Source organism: Diospyros lotus, chromosome 3, assembly GCF_014633365.1.
Source record: "Diospyros lotus cultivar Yz01 chromosome 3, ASM1463336v1, whole genome shotgun sequence".
Taxonomy (NCBI): Eukaryota; Viridiplantae; Streptophyta; class Magnoliopsida; order Ericales; family Ebenaceae; genus Diospyros; species Diospyros lotus.
The window spans coordinates 34,373,767-34,392,235 of record NC_068340.1 but is presented as its reverse complement, the minus strand read 5'-3'; the positions used below and the strand labels follow the sequence as shown (position 1 = coordinate 34,392,235).

The window sequence follows — 18,469 nt, the reverse complement described above, 5'->3', positions numbered from 1 at the left end:
TTTTTCAGAATGTGTTGATTTAATTGTCTATTTTTTTTTTTAAATAATGTCATCTTTTGTTGCTCTCTTAGTCATTTAGCCTTGTAATAGTTCAGTTTTTCATCCTGTGCATAGGGGGTTGCCATTGGATTTTGGAACATTTTGATTTCAGTCATAGAGCTCTATTAAAGTATTCCTTGATTTTTATATTTTTCTTTGCAATTTATCACTTGTCGACTGATAAATAGTTGGATAACTACTACTATAATGATGAAGTTTGAAGCTCAATAAGTGGCCAATCTTGGTCTTTGGGGTATTTGAGGTAATGGGGATAAATTGCCCTTTCAAATAATCTTACAAACAATGAAGATTGTGAAAGTAGTATATAGCATTGGGGAAAATAGAGTCCTCAAGTCAATGGCACATGCAAATTGAAATTGGAAAATTTTGCATGATGTTTTTGCAGTTCTGATGAAATATATAAATTGTTTTTTGGAAGAAAATGATTTGCAAAAGCTCAATAATGGACTAGTAGTTCAATCTATTCTCTTAGGGTAAAATTCCCTGAATATATACAGTTGGTAGATGGAGAATAGAACAAGAAATTAATCTCTAGGAAATTACCTAAACTTAATTTCCTATAATTAAGCCTACCAAAATTAGGAAACAAAGAATAGAGAGAATAAACTGAATGAAATCCCTAATAGAATATGATTTCTTACAATAAGAAAATTGTATTTTTTAACACTTTCCTTCAAGATGGTGAGTGAATGTCTTGCATTCCAATCTTGCACATTAATCTTTTGTCACATGGTGCTGGGAAGTCCCTGTGTGAGTCATCAAATTGATCACTGGTGGACACAAATGGGGTGCAAATTAAGCTGCTATCAAGTTTCTCCCCTTTATGAAGTGTCTATCAACTTCAACATGTTTTTTTCAATCATGTTGTACAGGGTTATGAGCAATGTTGATAACTGACTTTTTGTCACAGTTGAACCTCATAGGTTCCTTCCACTTGATTTTTAGGTCTTCCAAGATTATCTTGAGCCATAATAATTCACATATTCCTTGGGCCATTGATCTGAACTTGGCTTCTGTGCTTGATCGGTCTTGTAACATTCTGTTTCTTACTTCTCGAAGTCATGAGATTACCTCCTAGAAATGTCTAGTAGCCCGATATTGATCTTTTGTTAACAATTGACCTTGCATAGTCTGCATCAGTATAGGCCTCAAGAGGCAACTCTTCCCCTTTCTTAAAGAAGATTCCTTTGCTTGGTATCCCCTTTAAACATTGCAGGATCTTGGGTACTGCTTTGAGATGTATTTCTTTAAGATTATGCATGAACTGACTTACCACACTCACGACATAAGCTATGTCTAGTCTCGTATGTGACAGATAAATAAGCCTCCCAACAAGTTTCTGAAAGGAACCTTTATCCATTGTGCCATCTTTTGGGACTTCTCCAAGTCGATGATTAGGCTCCATGGGCGTATTAGTAGCTTCACTTCCCAATTTACTAGTTTTAGTCAACAAGTCTAGGATGTACTTCTTTTGGGATATGAAGATCCCTTGCTTAGTGTGTGCCACCTCAATACCCAAAAAATAATTTAACCTGCCTAGCTCCTTAATCTCAACTTCTTTGACCAAGCAGCTTTTTAATTTTCCCATTCTGTCTATATCATCTAAATATATGGATCTAAATGAGGATATGACAAAAGACAGAAATACATGGAAGTCTAGAATTCATGTAGCCGACCCCACATAGTGGAATAAAGGCTGGATATGTTGTTGTTTGTCTATATCATCTCCAGTTACCATTACTAGCAATGCAGTCACTCCCCTTGAGGCTGAGTGGTTTACAAACAGAGTATGATCACCTTAGCTCTGTTTATATCCCATACCAAACATGACCTTGGTGAATTGCCAAACCATTGTCTTAGAGACTAAGACTGTTTCAATCCATATGGGGCCTATTTTAATTTGCACACCACATCTTCCCATGTCTTTGATCCAAAGAAGGGGAAGAACCCAATGGGATGCAAATGGGTATTCATGTTTAAGTATAGATCAGACGGGTCATTAGAAAGGTAGAAAGCAAGATTAGTTGCTAAAGGATGCACAAAAACGTATGGAGTGTATTATCTTGAGACATCTGCTCCAGTGGCTAAAATGAACACTCTGAGAGGGCTATTATCTTTGGCTGCCAACTTAGGCTAGAAATTGCATATAGATCTCCTGCTAAAGATGGCCATGTAAGAACACGTCCTTGACCTCAAACTGTTGCAATTTCCAATTTATAGATGGCTGGTTGGAATTGGCAATGTACATAGTGCATGGCCACTGCATATTTGATATTCAATTTGCATAATGGCAGTGGGCGGCCCTTGTAATTAATTCATGCACTGCCATTAAAATATGTTAAATTCCTTTGTGCAGGCTACACCAAATGACCACATGCATTATAATTCAATATATATATATATATAGATATATTATCTTGCTGAATTGCACAGGTCACATCAAATTAATTAATTCCTTCTACACAACAAATAACCACAACAGATAAATATATATTGAATTTCTGCTGTAGTGCACTGGCCCCTTTGGTGCACTGTGCTGACCACTTCAAATGCAACTGCCAGATTTACATCAGAGGATTTCGAGGGAAATAAATATATATAAGCAAAATTTATTTCCCTCAATTTCTTATTCACCCTCAATAAACAGGTCACAATACTTATCTGTTGTGGCCATTTATTGTGTAGCAGGAATTAATTAATTTGATGTCTGCAAGAGATCAAACAAGCTATTGATCAATATACCAAAAAGCAAAATAAGGAGCTAATTGGTGAGATGAGTAGGTTAAAAGAGCAGGTTAAAATATTAATTGAAGAGATTAAATTTGACCCTGATAATCCTAAACCTACGGAACTTAGAACAGAAGAAAACTCTAAGCAAATACTAGCCTTAAGCGAAAAGGTAGTACCTTAAGCGAATTGTAGACCGAATCTGAAAATTTTGGGCTATATTCACCATGTCTGAGTAGATCTCTAACACAATGTCCCATATCTCTTGAGCTGTCCTATAGAATAGATAAGTCATTCCATTCCTTGGTTCCATAGAATTGACCAGCCATGCCATCACAATTGAGTTTTCAGCCTCCCACACACCGTAGTTAGCTGAATCTATGCTTGGCTTAGAGACTGTCTCTGTTAGGTAACCAACTTTGCCTTTTCCCAGGATCACTAATAAAACTGACTGTAACCATTATCTAATGTTGGTTCCATTCAATTTATGCTGAGTGATCTGAAGGGAATGGCTGTCTAAAGTGATTGGAGATGATAGAACTTGTGTATTCCTTGCTGGAGGAGGAAAAATGGTCGAAGCATCGCTTATTTTTTGATTTTCAGCCATATTGTAAGCTGAAAGGAGTCTAAAGACTTTGGAGGAGGAGAAAAGATAGGAAAACTTGCCATGGACCCGTGGCTCTGATACCATGAAAAATAAACTGAGTAGAAGTTCTAATGGGAGGAAGTAATTTCCATGAATTTCATTAATGTGAGACAAAAGTTCCTAGAAAATCTCCTAAAATTTAGGTCTAGATTACAACAACTTTTTCAGATTAGAATTATGATTTATATAGGATTTCCTTATCTATTTTAAGGAATATCCTTATCTCTTTATCTTGAAGTCTTCTCCTCTGTCTGCTCGCAGGAGATGTGAATTCTTCTTCTTTATCTTTCCAACAGACTGTGTCCTAAATCTCCTTGGCAATGCTTATGAACATAATTGTGTTGCTTATTTTTGGCAACATGGAGTTCCACAACCAAGACATTACCAACGAGTCTAACTTATCCCTAGCTGCGTATGTAGCATCCTCCTTTTTAGGCCTGGTTCTGAGTAGGTGACTTGGTTTCCCTTTGCCCTTCAGAAATGTGCGTATCAATTGATACCACTTCAAGTAATTTTTTCCATTCAGCCTATATTCCACCTAAATGTTCTGCAACTCCTCACTTGAAGCCGTGTTGTTACTTCTAGATGTGCCGCTTGATTCAGTTGTGTCTGTCATGATTCTGGAGGTTTAAGTGTGATACTAAAGAAGATTGGAGATTGATACTGGTTACCGAAGTTGTAGAATCAAGGAGAAAGAATGAGAGCAGTGCCCGATTCCAGGAATAGGAACCTAGGGCTCTGATTCCATGCTAAAAAATTAACCAGTAATCCGATCTATTCTCTTAGGGTAGCATTCCCCGAATATATACAGTTAGTAGATGGAGAATAGAGCAGGAAACTAATCTCTAAAGTAGGAATTGCCTAAGAATAGAGGGAATAAACTGAAACAAGTCCCTAACAGTCTGTAATATAATAAACTGAAATATGATTTCCTAGAATAAGGAAACTGTATCTTCTAACACAAAACATTGCAAATAAACTGTTACACGATACTTGCCTTCCCATGTCAACATATTGGTTACATTCTTTTTGTTTGGTCATTGAATATAAACTTTTCGTAGAAAATAAAAAGAAGTTTTAATGTCAGGCTGTTATATATAATTATATTATTCTGCAAATAATAGATGAATAGATGATGATGCCTTCTAAAACTTCTTCTGGTTGTGCCATTTGAGAATTCAGTTTTTACCTCTGAACCTTCTATCTCTTTGTCTGAGGGATGGAACGGACTTTTGCCAGTTAGTTGATCATTTTATGTAGAAGTATGAGCCAAAAATTCTGTATAGATAGTTAATGATCCCAATATATATTCTCTTGTGAAGGTTTATACAGTTGTTAATGAAAGTGTGTTGGCTAAATACATTCCTTTATCAACTCCAAAGCTGAAGTTCTATGAGCACTTGGATATCCCTGATGCATTATTTAATGGTTTAGCAAATGATTTGAAGAGTTTAGAGAAGAAGGTTTGTATTTCTCTTCAACCCAGTTTCTTACTTTTCAGAAATATATCTCACCATATATTTATTGCCCAATGCATAGAGGTGGGTTTAATTGAATTTGCTCACATATTTATATTTATTATGATGATATTGCTCTTTGGTACTTTTTTAAACTGTTGGCATTTAAATTTGATTTTTGAGTTTGTTGTGTCAAAATAAGGTTTAGAGTATTTTGAAATAGCAAGTGAAAAACTAGCAAGCTCATAGTAATAGATTGTATTGTGCTTAAGGAATAGGCATTTTGATTATGGATTATACTTCATGTATGAACATTGGTTTCTCAAAACCAACAATGATTGTTATCCATTTTATAAAGGTGAACTCTATTGATATAAAATAATTAGTTGATGCATTGTAATGGATGTAACTGGATTTCAAATTACATGGTATAGTCATCTCCATTATTAACATGATATAACCATGTAAACTCTGCCTGTATAGAGTCGCTGATTAGTTAAAAACTCACAAGTAGCATTAATTCTCCATTTGAATTGTGAAAATCCTACAGTAAGTTCCAAAATGCCATAGCTAGTGTGATAGAATGTAATGACATGTAATGCCATCTCCCTAATTATGGATATTTACTTTTGTGTGATTTGTGGATAATTGGGACTTGAATAGGCTGGCAAAATGCATAGGCAAGCTGTTATTGGTAGTAGAGTGGACTGCAATAAGTCATGTTTGGTTTACTATGGAGGCCATAGTTGACTATGGGTACACCTGCTGTCGCTGTCAAGCGGTTCTTGGGAGAATTTGCCAAATTTAAATTTCAGGCCCACTTTGAGAACTTTGGAAATGGTATTAAACTCATAATTTTAATATAATGTAGACTCATGATGAAGAGAATTCTAGACATGTATTCTAGACATTTGGGGAGTCCTTGCAATGGAGACAAAAGTGAGTAGATAAAAAGCTGAGAAAGTAATGGAGAAAAAAGTGAGAAGAGAAAAAGTGAAGACAAAAGTATTCGAGACATGTATTCTAGAGGCATGCGTGTAGAATTCTAGACAAATACTACATGCAATGGAGACAAAAGTGAGAAGAGAAAAAGCTGGGAAAGTAATAAATGTATCTTTTCCAGAAAAGGTAAGGGGGTTTTTAGTTTATATGAAAAATCTGGTAAGGACCAGCCTTGGGTTGATATTGAGGATGCTATTTTTGTGCTCATAGGCATAATCCCGCTGGAGAGAGGGTGCAAAGTGAAGAAATGCAATTGGCTATTATAAAACAAATATAAATATAGGTGTGCTTGGGATATATGTGCCTAAACAGCTCTAGGGAAGGGAAGGACCCTCGAAATGCCATTGGATGACCAAAAAAGGATTTCACTACTATAATCCCCACCATATAGTTATCCTGTTGATGGGAAGAGGTATTACAAGCATTAAAAAAATAGAAAACCCTATATTTTTTATAATTGATGGCGATGGTCTTATAGGGTGGGCAAGGGGGTTTGGTTCCAAACCCTAGTCAAGCTCAAGTATGAATTGGTTAAGTGCCTTGGATGATGCATGTTTCAAGGGAGATAATCGTGTTGGCATTATGTTTGATTGTGAACCTTGTTTGATTACTAGGAGATAAAAGAGGAATGTGGTGACCATTCTAAAACAACAACAATAATGAAGAGAGAGGATGCCTTCCTTCCCGTCCTTCGCTCCCTCTCTGGACCCTTTCTTTGACATGGTGTTCGTCGTTCTCCTCGCCTCACACATCATCACGGTGGAGTCCTTCGTCGTCCTCATGGCTCACTATGAGATTGGCTTTGCTAGGTTCCACTGGGGAAGGGTGACTTGGTACTCCGGCGGTGTGGTCCACACGGAGCGTATCAGGTACTATGCTCCTTCCTTCCTGACCAACCCTAGTTCCATCTTCCCTGGCTACCACTTGATTAGGGAGGTCCCGTTCGTTGACGCCCCGGACTATCCCTTGTCCGTGACGGATGTCCGTAATGACGACCTCTACAGACACGAAGGCTTGACAGACTGGTGGTTCTATGGTTCTTCGACCCACATACACGTCTGGGAATGGAATTTGACGAGGAGTGTCCTGTTTGTTTGCATCCTTCATTGGGCCTGCAGTTGATCTGGGCCTTTAGGTGCAGGCATTGCCTGTGTAGTGAGTGCTGTGAGGGAGTGTTTATAACTCCCGGCTTGAGCCGATCATGTCCCCTTTGCCGTTTATTAATAAAATTAAATCTTTGTCGTAATTATCCGTGTTATTTTGCTTATTGTTTTTAATTTAATGATGGGGCCTTATGATGTGCGAGTAATGCATTCTGCTCCACAAACTCCAATATTTGTGTAATATCATTTCAGGTTTCTTGCAACATAGAAATTTTGATCTGCCAAATGTTGGATTCCATTTATCTGAGTAGTAATCATCCATGATAGGGTTTAGGTTGCAAAGATATAACCGTGTGTTTGAAATATATAATATCATATGTTAATGATTTATAGAAGTATGGATTTATATTGTTATATACTCCGATCTTTCATGGCCATGTTATAGCTATTGTTGCATTTTGTGGTGAAACTGGGCATGGCCAAATCTTAATGTGATTATATCTTTGTCTTTGCGAAGACTTCCACATACGTAGTTATTTGCTTTTGTATGATTTGAACTTATGAGATACTGCTTTTCCTTGTGTTTATATATATATATATATTTGTTTTTTTCCCTTGTATTCTTTTTTATCTTGTTATGTTTTCCTTATATTTTTTTGAGTATTTGACTTCACATGCATATTTTATCAGCATGAGTCTGCCCTACAAGAATCATATATTGCAAAGTCTGCAGCAGATGCTGCTAGGAGAAGATTATCAAAGCTGGTTTCAACCTTCTCATTTTGTTTGAGTGAGCTTGGTGTTTGGTTGGCTATGAAGGTATGTATTTTCTCTTGTTCTAATTTCTTGATTTGTCTTTAAAAATGATACGGTAAACATCAGAAACTTTGATGTCTTGTAACAGGCAGCAGAATCTTTGTCATGTGATGAAACTGACATTTTCTCATGGGGGAAATTAGATGTGTGCGCTGAGACCATTGTTAAGGATTTTAGCTTGGATGTATCTAAGGTTTTCTCTACTTATATACCATCAGGTAATTTCTGCAACTTTTACTGATGGAATTGTTCTATGCTTGGTCTCAAATCGCTGAACTCCTGTTGCTCGCTTATTCATTCTTTCCCCTTCTTCTTTTGTGGTACAATATAGGTCAGCGGTGGTCCATTGGTGATGACTTAAATGCTGATATGGTTGCTGGATATCTATCCTCAAAAGTCATCTATCTCATTAAATATCTTCTTGATTACAGGTATCCTGCATGGTCAAAATTTTTCTTTGCAACATTTTTGCAATTTGTCTTGTGCACTCTATCTGATACTTATGTAGCCTCGATTTTGAGGTGGTTTGAATGAACTAAGACTACAAGCCGAAAGATGTATGAATATGAATTTTGTTCAGGAATCTACAATATCCAGCTTGTAAAGATTTGAGTTCCTTGAACAATGATATTGATGAACTTATCATTGTATTCTTTAGTTTCTTTAGGGGAAAGGAAATTGAATGCATGGTAGCATTGTTGTTTATTTGCTTCATGGCAGAAAAAAGCTGCTTCCCTTGTACTTCTTCTGATTTCAATGTCTTCACTTCTAATTCTTTGATTATTTTTCCACTTTCCTCATTAGTTACATCAATGTTGGCCATTCCTGTCTCATTTTCATTGTTTGTGGGAGCGAAACTTTTCATATTTTTCTGGACATTCTCTCTTTGAAAGAGTGAGCACCATGTCTCATCAATGTTGTTGGCATTATGATCATTTGACTCTTCAATCTGTATCCAAGATATTCAATCTTTTCACCATGAGCTTTTAGTATTTCACCATGTTTATTTCATGTTTGCTATGTAAAACTAAGACATGGATTTATGAGGGACAACAAGAATTTGTAGAAAATTTGAGAAGGGAAGAGAAGAACTGTTGGAGAGAAAGGGAAGGGGAAGAAGAAGTAGAGAGGGATTGGGAGACCTGAGAGAGTGAATTTAGAAAGGGAAGAAATCACAATTATAATCAAATGAATTGCCTTCTCTGAGTACATCATTAATGCATACTTATAGGCTAAATAACAACATAACAAGCCTTTATCCCACTATGTGGGTATTTATAGTCTAAAGTTTAACTAAAAAGATAAATTAAATTAGCAAAACAAATCTTACTAAACAGTTCAAATATATTCCATCATTTATTTACATGTCATGACATGAGATTTCTTGTGTTATTTTATGTAGGGTTGTGAAGGATTTGCGATGTATAATTTTTGTAGAAAGGGTTATTACTGCTGTTGTTCTTCAAATTCTGTTGAGTGAATTGCTGCCTAAACTAACTGGCTGGAAGACAAAGTATACTGCAGGGAATCACTCTGTTTTCCAGTCACAGAGTAGAAATATACAAAACGAAATTGTTGAAGAATTTCGCAAGGGCATGGTAGGTTTTAATTCATTTGAATAATATGATCTGTATGTCACCAGTTAATACTGCTTATATGCCATGGCTTATTTGCAGGTGAACATTATTGTTGCAACCTCAATTCTTGAAGAGGGTTTGGATGTTCAAAGCTGCAATCTTGTTATTAGATTTGATCCGTCGGCTACAGTCTGTAGTTTTATTCAGTCCCGGGGTCGTGCTCGGATGCAGAACTCAGATTTTTTGTTGATGGTGAGGAGGTATGCATAAGAAATGATTTCTACTTTATCTGTTCTGTGGATGTCACTATGATTGCTTAGAATTGGTAAAGATTTCACTGGTGAAGTTGCTATTTATCATTTTTCTCTTTTCTGGTTGGGTTGGTAGTGGGGATACTGTTACACTCAATCGAATGCAGAATTATCTTGCTAGTGGAGACATCATGAGGGAGGAAGCACTGTGCCATTCTCACCTTCCTTGCGGACATCCTAACAGCGAATTGTTTAAGGAGGCTTTTTATCGTGTTGAAAGCACAGGAGCAGTTGTAACTCTAAGTTCTAGCGTGGCTTTGCTGTATTTCTATTGCTCCCGGCTCCCGGCTGATGGGTTTGTTCAAGCACTAAATTTCTCATTGTTTATAGTACTCTAGTTTGTTTATTTTTCATCATGCAATCTTAAACTTGTTTGTAGTGTGCAGCTATGAACTGTATATTCCTTGTTTTCTGATTGCAGGTATTTTAAACCCTCTCCTTTGTTTGAAATAGATAAGAATTTGCAACTTTGCACGTTGATATTCCCTAAAAGTTGCAACTTAGAACCTGTTAGTGTGAAAGGCAACATCAAAACTGTAAAGCAACTTGCATGCTTAGAGGCGTGCAAACGGCTTCATCAGATTGGGGCATTAAATGATAATCTAGTGCCAGATATTGTTGTGGAGGAAGCTGATGCACAGGAATTGGGTAATTTATAATATTCAAGTTACTATTTCTTTTCCATCATTTCTTATTTTTATTTTTCATTAAGACTATATTTCTGTATTAGGCTGTGAACCGTATGTCGATGATCGAGCTAACTACTTTCCATCTGAGTTGGTTGGTCATTGTGAAAACAATTCTACAAGGTCATTCTGTTGCTACTTGATTGAGATACAAAGGAGCTTTGAGTATAATGTCCCACTTCATCATATTGTACTCGGTATCATGACTAAGCTTGAACTTGATGATGAGAAGATTACTTTTGATTTAGAAGTGGATAAGGGCAACCTGTCTGTCCGGGTAAAATATGTTGGAGAAATGAGCCTTAGTTCTGAGCAGGTACTGTACACTTTTTATGGTCTGAACTATTTTTTGGTTTTTATTGTGGATTAAGTAAGTTGTTTGCTATATAGATAATTAATCAGTATGAAGACATTTTTGCATAGATTATTTTTTGATCATCAAATTTTTGGACAGGTGCTTTTGTGCCAAAGGTTTCAGATCTCTCTGCTTAGAGTTCTTTTTGATCACAATTTGATTAAGCTGACGGAGGTTCTGAGTGCATATAATTCAAGGAAAGGTTATTCAATTGACTATCTGTTGCTCCCCTGTAGCGGCCCACCTCATAATCCGTTGGTTGTCAATTGGAAATGCGTTAGTTCCGTGATTTTTCCTTATGAAAAGCTCAGGGATCATAATACTACCTGTTACCGTCCCAAGAGTTCCAGCTGCCTTGTGCATACTAAGAATGATTTGGTGTGCAGCTGCATGTTGGAAAATTCCTTGGTATACACACCTCATAATGGTTATGTTTATTGTATCACTCGAACTTCAGATAATTTGGATGGGAACTCGTTGCTGAGGATGAGGAGTGGGGAAGTCATGTCTTACAAACAATACTATAAATCACGGTTTGTGAAAACTATTGATTTTAATATCTCTTTTGTTAATTGATGTGATGGTCTTTGTTGGTGTTTTTTGGAATGAAGTGATTGATATTTTTTACATGAACAGAAAACAGTAACTCTATCCTAAACTTTATCACAGGTATGGAATTGACTTGTGCTTTGAAAGGGAATCACTGCTTATAGGCAAACATATTTTTCCTGTGCAAAATTGCCTTCAGAGGCGTAAAAAACTCGAAGAAAGAGGTTTGTTTGCTTACTTGCCTTACCTTACCCTATGTGTTCTATGTATATGCAAGTCTATATCTACCCGTGGAATTTATCTCGTCATGGTCATTTAAATAAAAGTTTGTAGTAAGGAAAGACTGTGCTTTGTTCATGCTCTAATATTTTGCATTATTTGAACCAACTGTTTGGACTGAAACCATCTTTTGCAGTCAATAGATTATTTGCCATTTCTGAAATCTGAAAAAAAATTGTTGTACAAGAATGTAGGCTAATTATTAGAACTTGACATTCTTTGTTTCAATTTTTTGCTCTTTAATTTTGCGAAGTTACATAATGCAGTAAATTGGCATTATGAATTTTCTTATTGTCCCTATACAATTTAGATACTGGGTATGATATGTTGAGAATAGTTTGTGCCCATTAATATGGAAGAACTGTGAAAAAAAAAAAAAGATTAAATATGTTGGATCTTCGTTATCAGATGCATTTTCTTTTACTTGATGGTATTTTCTGTTTTTGCTTCTTTGCGATCTTGTTACCTTTACATATGCCTTCTTACTATTCAAATAGTTCAAGTTTTTGCTTCTTTACGATGTTGTTCCCTTTCCGTATGTCTTCTTGCTATTCAAATAGCACAAATTACATCCATCTTTCCTGTGGCTTTTATGTAATGCATTTGTACCTGTCGTTAGAGGTTGGCTGATGGAAGAGTAAGATCATGTATCTTTTTGAGAGGGAGAATGTAGTTAACTCAGTGTGTATATGTAAACTATTTGGCTGTTTAACATAGTGAATTTACTCAACTGGCTATTTTTATTTTTGTTTTATTCTCTTTATCTTTGCTCATTTTCTTTCTGTTTTCAGTTCCCCATCCCAGACTCTTCATGGCTGCCAAATGACCCATCAGCCCACTAAGTACCCTCATTGAATGATCCAATCATATCCATTGAAGCATTGAATTGGATGCTAATGAGGGAAGTGGATAGTTGGTATATGACCAATCCCTTGGCACCACTGTTGCTATTTGATTCTCTTTCTGACCACCATCTCCTGCCACAATAAGTGTGGTGGAACCCCCCTCATCTTGTTGAGGATCTCCACCCAAAGAAGTGTGGGGGTGTGGATATGGATAAGATATAGATAGGGATGTTGGATTAGATTTGGATGCAATAATATGGAATAATGTCAATGTAGAATTGTAGGGGTATGAGAAATGTATTTTTATAAAAAATGATATTTCAGAATGAAAAATAAATAAATTAACCAGAAAAAAGGTCATAGATCTAATTCATCATATTATTACAAAGACAAGAACAACAATCACAAGCCTTAATCCTTCTAGGCAGGATCAGGTCTAATCCATCATATTACAATTTAAAAATACAAATCACCGACCCGGGGTGTGAGGGATTTCACCTTTTGGTCCCAAAAAAAAATACTAACACCAAACAAAATCCTTATGAAAGCATTTGCAGTTAACATAATTCAAGTCACTGCTGCTGTCACTGCTGCTGGACACACGATAGCAATGTGTCTTATAGGTTATCTGTCATATATAGACATGCCTAGATTTGTAGTTTGAAGTGTTAAATGAATTTTATATTGGATATAGATTGGTCACCTATTTTGAAGTGCCTACCAATGTGTAAAACAGAACATGAGTCAATGGAATTCATGCATTTTTGTTTCACTATTTTGTGTTTTCATTTGTGGCTAATAACTATTTTTTTTTTGTGGCTAGAATCAAGTAACTCATCTGTTGAACTGCCTCCTGAACTTTGTGTCATCGTGATGTCTCCTATATCCCTTGGCACCATATATTCTTTCTCATATCTGCCATCTATCATGCATCGGATCGAGTGTTTGCTTATTGCTATCAACTTGAAAAAGTTGCATGTGGATCACTGCACGCAAAATGTTATTATTCCAACTGCCAAGGTATGTTCCCCTATCTGTTGCTTTGAAACCAATAATTATTTAATTTGGCATACTGTTTCGTAATAAGCACTGTACAATGCTTGCCTTCAAAAGTTGCGAAGAAGGCAATTTATGCATGCATTAGTTCAAGTGTTGAGTCTGAACCCACTCTATGAAGTCCCATTCTAATTTATGATTACCATGTGGAATAACAATAAAAATGCGCTCTAGCAATCTGTTTTGACTATCGGTTCACACTTTTAACTAACTTGCCCTATTTGAAGTGATGTTTGAACTCTTTACAGGATGGTGGAGGATTGTTTAATTGGAGCTTGATGTATGATAGTTTTCTGATTCTAACAAAGGGATGTCGTATTCTTAAGCTTTAGACTTGGTTTATGATTAAGAAATGCATCTGTAAATGTTTTAACTGACTTGTTCCTATACAACTATATAATACATGATGACATGCTTACCTGAATTAGACTTTGTTGCTTTGTCTTACAATACATTTTTCTTTCTTGAGGATCTATGGCAATGCTTTTTGCCTTATTGACTATTAATTTTCTTTGAGTTAAATAATTTGGTTAATTATTTAAAATTCCTTTATTTTGTTGAATATCCCTTTGTATTTCTGGTAACCTGTCTAACACATTCATGTAGGTCTTGGAAGCAATTACAACCAAAAAGTGCCAGGAGAAATTTCATCTCGAATCACTGGAGACCTTGGGGGACTCTTTCCTTAAATATGCGGTCTGTCAACAGCTATTTAAAACTTATCAAATCCAACATGAGGGAATGCTTAGTTTGAAGAAAGATAAATTAATTTCTAATGCTGCACTATGCAAGCTTGGATGTGACCGCAAACTTCCGGTAAGCTTTTACTAATTATAATCTGGCTGTAATACTTGGAACAAGTGCCTTCAGTTTTACTATTTCCATGTATTTTTGTTTTTTTTCCCTTTTTCTGCAGTCTGACTTTAATCTTCTATCTTAAAAAGTAATCTTTAGAATGTCAACTTGCATGAGTTTGCAGGCCTATTTTATTCATGTCACATTCTTTCATGCTGTTTTCTTAATTCAGTCCTCTGTAGAAGTTGGTGCCCCCCACCTGAGGGTGTAAGGTAGGTCCTTATGGATTTGTATTGTTGAAACAACCTTTTTACAAAGCAAGGTTAAAGGCTGCAATAAAAAACAATCCCTCCCTTGATCCTCAGAAATTTTGGAGCCTAATGCATTGGATGCCCTTTTCTGTGGAAATTAGTTTTTGTCCCACACAGAGGTGGGATATTCTGGGTTTTCATCGATTTGATATCTGAATGTAAAGAAGATTCTCAACAGGTTTTTGTTATCTGTTCAGGGAATTACATCTTGATAATGACATTCTAGGCAACATTATCATTATTCAACTTTGGTTTTATTTGTGATAGTTGCTTTATATGTTGTTTATATTAATGGTACATGATATGGACTGAACAGTTATCCTAAGTTTGAGCCCCTAAAGTTTCAAAAGGCACTATGTTCTCTGATTTTCTGTGCTTATAATATTGCTATAGAGGATTTTGAATGGCATGATGAAAAGACGATTTTTGGGCCAATGCCAAGTGGCTGGAATTTGTATGCTTGTAAGTTCTCATTTTGGTGTTGGAATGTTTGTGTAGATTTTTGTTGAATATCATTGATTAGGACTGAGTCTTTGTGAAATTGGTGGTCATATGGATTTGTTTGAGTTCTCGAACTTGATCTATTGCTAACAAATCTGTTTTTTGTTAAAAATAATATAGTGCTTTGGAGTGGCAACATATCTGTTAAATGTTTATTCTCTCATCAGGGTTCTGTTGTTGCATAACTGAAATGATTTTTCAATTCTGTGTTTCTATTGTGTTGTATTTTCTAGGATTTGTAAGCATACGTTTTGCTTTTGTACCTTTTAACTGTAGGGCTTCATTCGAAATGAACCTTTTGATCCAAAAGTGTGGATAATTCCTGGTGATAGATCTGGACAATATACATTAGATGAAGAGTTTCTTTCTGGAACGAGGAAAATCTTTAATCGGGGAATGAGGAAAATGAAAGGTAAAACAGTAGCTGATGTTGTGGAGGCACTTATTGGTGCATTCCTCAGCACAGGTGGGGAATATGCTGCCTTGTCATTTATGGATTGGCTTGGTATGAAGGTGGATTTCATCAACATACCATATGTGAGGCAATTTCCAGTTCAACCCGAGAGGCATGTTAACATCAAATACCTAGAGTCCTTATTGAATTTCTCATTTCTTGATCCTTCTTTGCTTGTTGAAGCACTAACCCATGGTTCATATATGCTACCTGAGATTCCGAGATGTTATCAGGTATCTTTCTGTAATTCATAAGATATATGTCATTGATGTTGGAAATTTTTTCTTTTTTCAAATATTTTTACATGCTCTCACTTATCTTACCTGCTATGGATCTTTGCATTAGTCTGTCAGCCATTATCTGAAATATTATTGTAGTTCCATAATCCACTCATGTTGAAGATAAATTGTTCTGAGAAAAGATTCACCTGAAACCATTCTATTAACTTAGATGGGGCTTACATTTAGTGATATTTTTTTTTGGTCTTAGCTAGTACTTGTGAAATTTAGGCATTTTGAATTTTCTAATGTCTTCGTTTTCGTCAAGATAAAAAAGTAGTTGAGTAATGAAATTTTAATGTTTTCATTGAACCACGATTAGAAAATTTCATTTTTCCTATCTATTGCTATTCAACATATGGCAAGAATGGTGTTTGAAGAGTTAAAAGGGGAAGGTCTCATATCCAAAAGAGTCTTGGTGGTGGATTGAAGTAGTACAACCAAAAATCAAAGCTATGGGAGCTTGTTACAAGAATTACAAAAATGCCATAACCATGAGAAGTTATGAGGTAGATATTGGCAACAAAAAAAAAAAAAAAAAAAAAAGAAGCAACGAGGACAATTATTGAAGTATAGTCAAAAGTTTATATTAATTCATACCAATGATTTGATACAAAAAATGGGGAAATAGATGTGTATAAACTAGCTAAGGCAAGAGAAAGAACTAGGGATTTGAGCCAAGTGAAATGCATCAAAGATGAAAGCAAAATGGTACTTGTAAATGAGGGAGGTGAATAAGGAGAGATGGAAGACTTGTTTCTCAAAGTCATTGAGTGAAGGTGAAGAAACAAGTGCTATGCTGGGGCATTTTAGTAATTCTTGAAGAATATAAGAATTACATATACCATAGACATATATGTCCAAATGAAATAAAAACAAGTCTTGAAAAAGATGAATAGTAATAAAGTTGTTGGACTCAATAATACTCAAATAGAAGCATAGAAATGCATGGGAGCAGAGAGCATTTTTTACTTTATGAAATTATTTAATGTGATCCTTGTGCAAATTTTTAAAAAATAATTGATATGTTCAATGTTGGGGAAATTGTAGAGGAATCAAGCTAACGAGCTACGCTATGAAACTTTGGGAGTGGGTTAGTGAGGAAAGATTAAGAAGAGAACCAAGGTTTTTGAAAACCTATTGGGTTTAATGTGTGGTAGGGAAAAAAATGATAGTTGCATACTTCCTAAGATGCCTAATAGAAAGATATAGAGAAAAGAAAAAGGGCTTATAGGTGGTGTTTATAGATTTACGCAAGGGTGCTAAAGAAGAAAAGAGTCCTAATTGTTTATGTTCATGCTTTTAAAGAGATGTATAATAGGGTAGACATGTGGCAAAACAAGTGTAGAACTTGATTAGCTTTTCCAATTACAATTGGATTACATAAGGGATTTGTATTAAGCACTTATCTCTTTGCCTTAACAATGGATGAACTCACTAAGCATATTCAAGAAAAGGTGCCTTGGTTTATGTTATTTGCAAAAGACATGTTCTTAATTGGTAAGATAAAGAGTACATAAATACTAAACTCGAGATATGGAAAAATTTTAAAATTTAAAGGTTTCAAATTGAGTACATTGAAATTAAATAGGACATATAGATCTAGTTATGTAAAATTACAAGTGATAATGTTATGATAAAAACTTGAAGGTCAAAATCATGAAAAGATTAGTTCATATACCTCGGACTGATCATTCAAAAAGATGGGGAAATTAATGAAAATTTTACTCCTGGAATTAAGGGAGGATGGTTAAAATGAAAAATGCATTAGTAAGAATCTTTTAAAGCCAATAGAAAAATTTTTAAATGCCTATATAAGATCAACTTTCTTATTTGGCACAGAATGTTGGGCAATAAAGACCAACAGAGGGTGTTACGATGGATGTGTGGCGATATAGGAAAATATAAAATTAGAAATGAGATTATTGGTGAGAAGTAGAGACCAATAAAGGCTCTTTTTTGAGAGTGGATGGAATGAGACAAGTCTATATCAAAAGAGACAGATGAAGACCAAGAAAAACTTGGTGGGGAAGTTTTAGGTATGATATGAGTACAAAACATAAAGTAATGATTGGCTTGTTAGAATTTATGTAGACGACCTGCATGGTGTGATTAAGGTTTGATATGTTGTTTTTATGAATTTTGAACTCTTTTTAAATATCTCAACTATTTTATCTTTTTGAAGAAATATTAGATGTTATGGAGTAAGTATGATTTTTCAAATACTGGGAAAATAAAGGATTTTTTTTTCTGTACTTTATTTGCATCTTAAGCACTTGCTATTTTTCAATTGTATGAATATTTCCTTTTTTTCATTTTGTAGTTTTTGTTTTGTTTTGTTTTCAAGTAGCTTTTGAAATCTCAGCATTTTTTTTATAATTTGTCTGTATATTTCTACGATTTTATGAATGGCTTACCATGTGTATGAAGCATTGCTGAACTGTTGCAAAGCTTCTTTGCCTCTCTGCTATTTGAACAACACATTGAAATGAGGATATGATGATTTAGTAGCGTAGTAGCATTGAGTGATGTGTAGTTTTATCTTTTGCATTGAACTATTTGTACATCAGATACATCCATGCTGATTTTCCTACAAGGACATGCACTGGCTCACTTGCTGCAACATCAACTTCAACCGTTGGTGTATAGTATCTGCATGGG

General features: G+C 35.3%; 1 protein-coding gene across 2 annotated transcripts in view; it reads left to right on the top strand.

Moving 5' to 3' along the window:
- The window catches only part of LOC127796164 (endoribonuclease Dicer homolog 2-like), a 30,931-nt gene that overhangs the window by 10,068 nt on the left and 2,394 nt on the right, over positions 1-18,469 (top strand). For both annotated transcript variants that reach the window (XM_052328161.1, XM_052328162.1), the window contains exons 8-21: positions 4,756-4,896; positions 7,686-7,814; positions 7,900-8,029; positions 8,143-8,242; positions 9,214-9,409; positions 9,488-9,648; positions 9,776-9,994; positions 10,121-10,347; positions 10,430-10,701; positions 10,840-11,273; positions 11,410-11,513; positions 13,237-13,433; positions 14,076-14,285; positions 15,353-15,763. In XM_052328161.1, coding sequence (XP_052184121.1) covers positions 4,756-4,896; positions 7,686-7,814; positions 7,900-8,029; positions 8,143-8,242; positions 9,214-9,409; positions 9,488-9,648; positions 9,776-9,994; positions 10,121-10,347; positions 10,430-10,701; positions 10,840-11,273; positions 11,410-11,513; positions 13,237-13,433; positions 14,076-14,285; positions 15,353-15,763 — 2,931 coding nt within the window. The remainder of the gene's footprint in view (positions 1-4,755; positions 4,897-7,685; positions 7,815-7,899; positions 8,030-8,142; positions 8,243-9,213; positions 9,410-9,487; positions 9,649-9,775; positions 9,995-10,120; positions 10,348-10,429; positions 10,702-10,839; positions 11,274-11,409; positions 11,514-13,236; positions 13,434-14,075; positions 14,286-15,352; positions 15,764-18,469) is intronic.